The 2,844-nt window shown below is 42.3% G+C and overlaps 1 protein-coding gene across 1 annotated transcript; it reads left to right on the plus strand.

Moving 5' to 3' along the window:
• The first annotated feature begins 396 nt into the window (after window positions 1-396).
• LOC102741869 (olfactory receptor 4E1) lies at window positions 397-1,361 on the plus strand. Its single transcript, XM_031025964.2, is given in 3 exon segments — window positions 397-797; window positions 799-1,036; window positions 1,039-1,361. Coding segments are annotated over 3 exon segments (945 nt in total). The 5' UTR covers window positions 397-413.
• The last annotated feature ends 1,483 nt before the right edge of the window (window positions 1,362-2,844 follow it).

Here is a 2,844-nt window from a genome sequence, read left to right on the forward strand (position 1 = left end):
CGATTCCCTAATTTTGCTTTCTACAGTTACATCGTTAGTGTATAGGAAAGCAACTGATTTCTGTGCATTGATTTTGTATCCTGCCACATTACTGAATTGCTGTATGAGTTCCAGTAATTTGGGGGTGGAGCCTTTTGGGTTTTCCACATAAAGTATCATGTCATCTGTGGAGAGAGAGTTTGACTTCTTCTTTGCCAATTGAATACCTTTTATTTCTTTTTGTTGTCTGATTGCTGTTGCTAGGACTGAACATTCCTCAATTTCATAAAAACCATATATGAAAAGCCCACAGCGAATATCATTCTCAATGGGTAAAAGCTGAAAGCCTTTCCCTTAAGATCAGAAACAAGACAAGGATGCCAACTCTCGACACTATTTTTTCCTAATTCTTGACAGAGTGTCCAACAGAGAAAATGGGAGAGGCAAACCTACTCAATCAAACCACTTCTGTGACATACATTCGGCTTAGAGGCTTATCTGTAAATCAGAAGGTACAGATGGCTGTGTTTGCCATGTTCCTCACTTTCTATGTCCTGACACTGATTGGGAACATCCTCATTGTCATAACTATTATCTATGACTGCCGGCTCCATACCCCGATGTATTTCTTCCTCAGTAACCTGTCTTTTATCGATGTCTGCCACTCCACGGTCACTGTCCCCAAGATGCTGACAGATACGTGGTCAGAAGAGAAGCTCATCTCCTTTGAGAACTGTGTCACCCAGATGTTTTTCCTGCACCTCTTTGCCTGCACCGAGATCTTTCTCCTCACCATCATGGCCTACGATCGGTACATCGGCCATTTGCAAACCCCTGCAGTACATGACAGTGATGAAATGGAAAGTATGTGTGCTGCTGGCTGTGGCCCTCTGGACGGGGGGCACCATCCACTCCACATCGCTGACCTCCCTCACCATCAAGCTGCCCTACTGTGGTCCTGATGAGATTGACAGCTTCTTCTGTGATGTGCCTCAGGTGATCAAACTGGCCTGCACGGATACACACATCATTGAAATCCTCATCATCTCCAACAGCGGGCGATCTCTGTGGTCTGTTTCGTGGTCCTCGTGGTGTCCTACGCAGTCATCCTGGTGAGCCTGAGGCAGCAGATCTCCGAAGGCAGGCGGAAGGCCTTATCCACCTGTGCAGCCTACCTCACCGTCGTCACACTCTTCCTGGGACACTGCATCTTCATCTATTCCCGTCCATCCACCAGCCTCCCGGAGGACAAGGTGGTATCTGTGTTTTTCACCGCTGTTACCCCCCTCCTGAACCCCATCATCTATACTCTTAGGAATGAAGACATGAAGAATGCCTTGAACAAATTCATGGGGAGGTTGGAGGGGAGAGGAAAAAAATGACAATGTCTAAGCTCTCAAGAGACCTGGTGCTCCACATCAAAGAAACACCTTGCAAAGAATAAGTCACCTAACATTTATCAGGCTCTGTGACTTATAAAATTGTCTTCTCGTCCAATATCTGACAATCATAGCAATAGGATCTTTTTAGGATCTTCCATATGCTGGAAATTGCTCTAGGCACTCTGCATTTACTCCATCCTCACAGCCACCTGTGAGGTAGGTATTATGCTTGTTTACAATGATGGAACTAAAGCTCAAAGAGAGCTCAAAGAGAGCCAATGGCATGCCCAGCTAGGAAATGCTGGAAGCAGGCTATTAAGCCAAGTATATCAACACAAACTCATGCTATTTTCATGACACCATGCCGCCTCTCCCTGCTGTTGTCTTAGGGTGATAACTAACATTTAAATGAACCTTCAGATTGTTGGGCAGCACTTGACTACATCATTCACTCAGATGCTTGCCTAAATGGCTCAGCAAACACTGGTGACTCAGACCAAGTGAGTTTGCTTATGAGTTCAGTGATGTAGAAAGAAGACTTTGAGTCATTGAAGGTACTGATATCCTCAAGTGTCCAGGAAAAATCTGCCATCAGAGCAATGAAATGGGAATATCTTATTATTCATTCATTTGACAAATTTTTACCAAGTACCTATTATGTGCTAAGGACCAGGCTTACAATCACCAAAAAAAAAAAAAAAATTTAGTCCCTCCTTCATGCAGTTTAGAGTCTAGTGAAAATAGGAAACAAAAATAGAAACAAATACATTTTAATTACAGATCATAACAAACCCTGTGGAAAAACCCACTGAATGCTGATAGAGAGTTTTAGAAAAGACTGTCTTCAGAGTGGGTAGGCAAGGAGGGTCTCTTTGACAAATGACATTGAAGCTAAGATCTGAAAGATGAAAAGGAGGCAGTCATGAGAAAAGACAGGTGATGAACGTTCTAGCAGAGGAAATAGCAGGTGTTAGGAAAAGACCCTGGCTTGGTCCAAGCAGTGAAAGGGTAGAGTGGTTAGAGCTTAGACCCTAAGGCAGAGAATGGTGAGAGGTGACAGTGAAGAGGTAAAAAGTATTCTTTTTATACTTTCATGTCCTCTCAAGGGTCAACCGACTTTCAAAAAGGTGCCAAGATAATGCACGGGGGAAGAAATCTTTTTAAATAGTACTGGATCATCTAGGTAGATGGGAAAAATTAATCTCAACCCTCATCTCACACCTTGTATCAAAGTAAACTTAAAATGGATCACAAACCTAAAATTTAAAGCTGAACTGTAAAATTTCTAAAAGAAAACAGGAGAAAATCTTTGAGATTTCTGGGTAGGTGAAGATTTCTTAGGACACCAAAGGCATCAATCTTAAAAGTAAAAGATTGATAAATAAGACTTAACCAAAATATAAACTTCTGCTCTTCAAAATATATCATCCAGAAAATAAAACTGCAAGCCACAGCATGAGAAAAAATATTGCCAGGACATATA

This window comes from Leptonychotes weddellii, unplaced genomic scaffold, assembly GCF_054177405.1.
Source record: "Leptonychotes weddellii isolate Sample4059 unplaced genomic scaffold, ASM5417740v2 HiC_scaffold_22090, whole genome shotgun sequence".
NCBI classification, from domain to species: domain Eukaryota; kingdom Metazoa; phylum Chordata; class Mammalia; order Carnivora; family Phocidae; genus Leptonychotes; species Leptonychotes weddellii.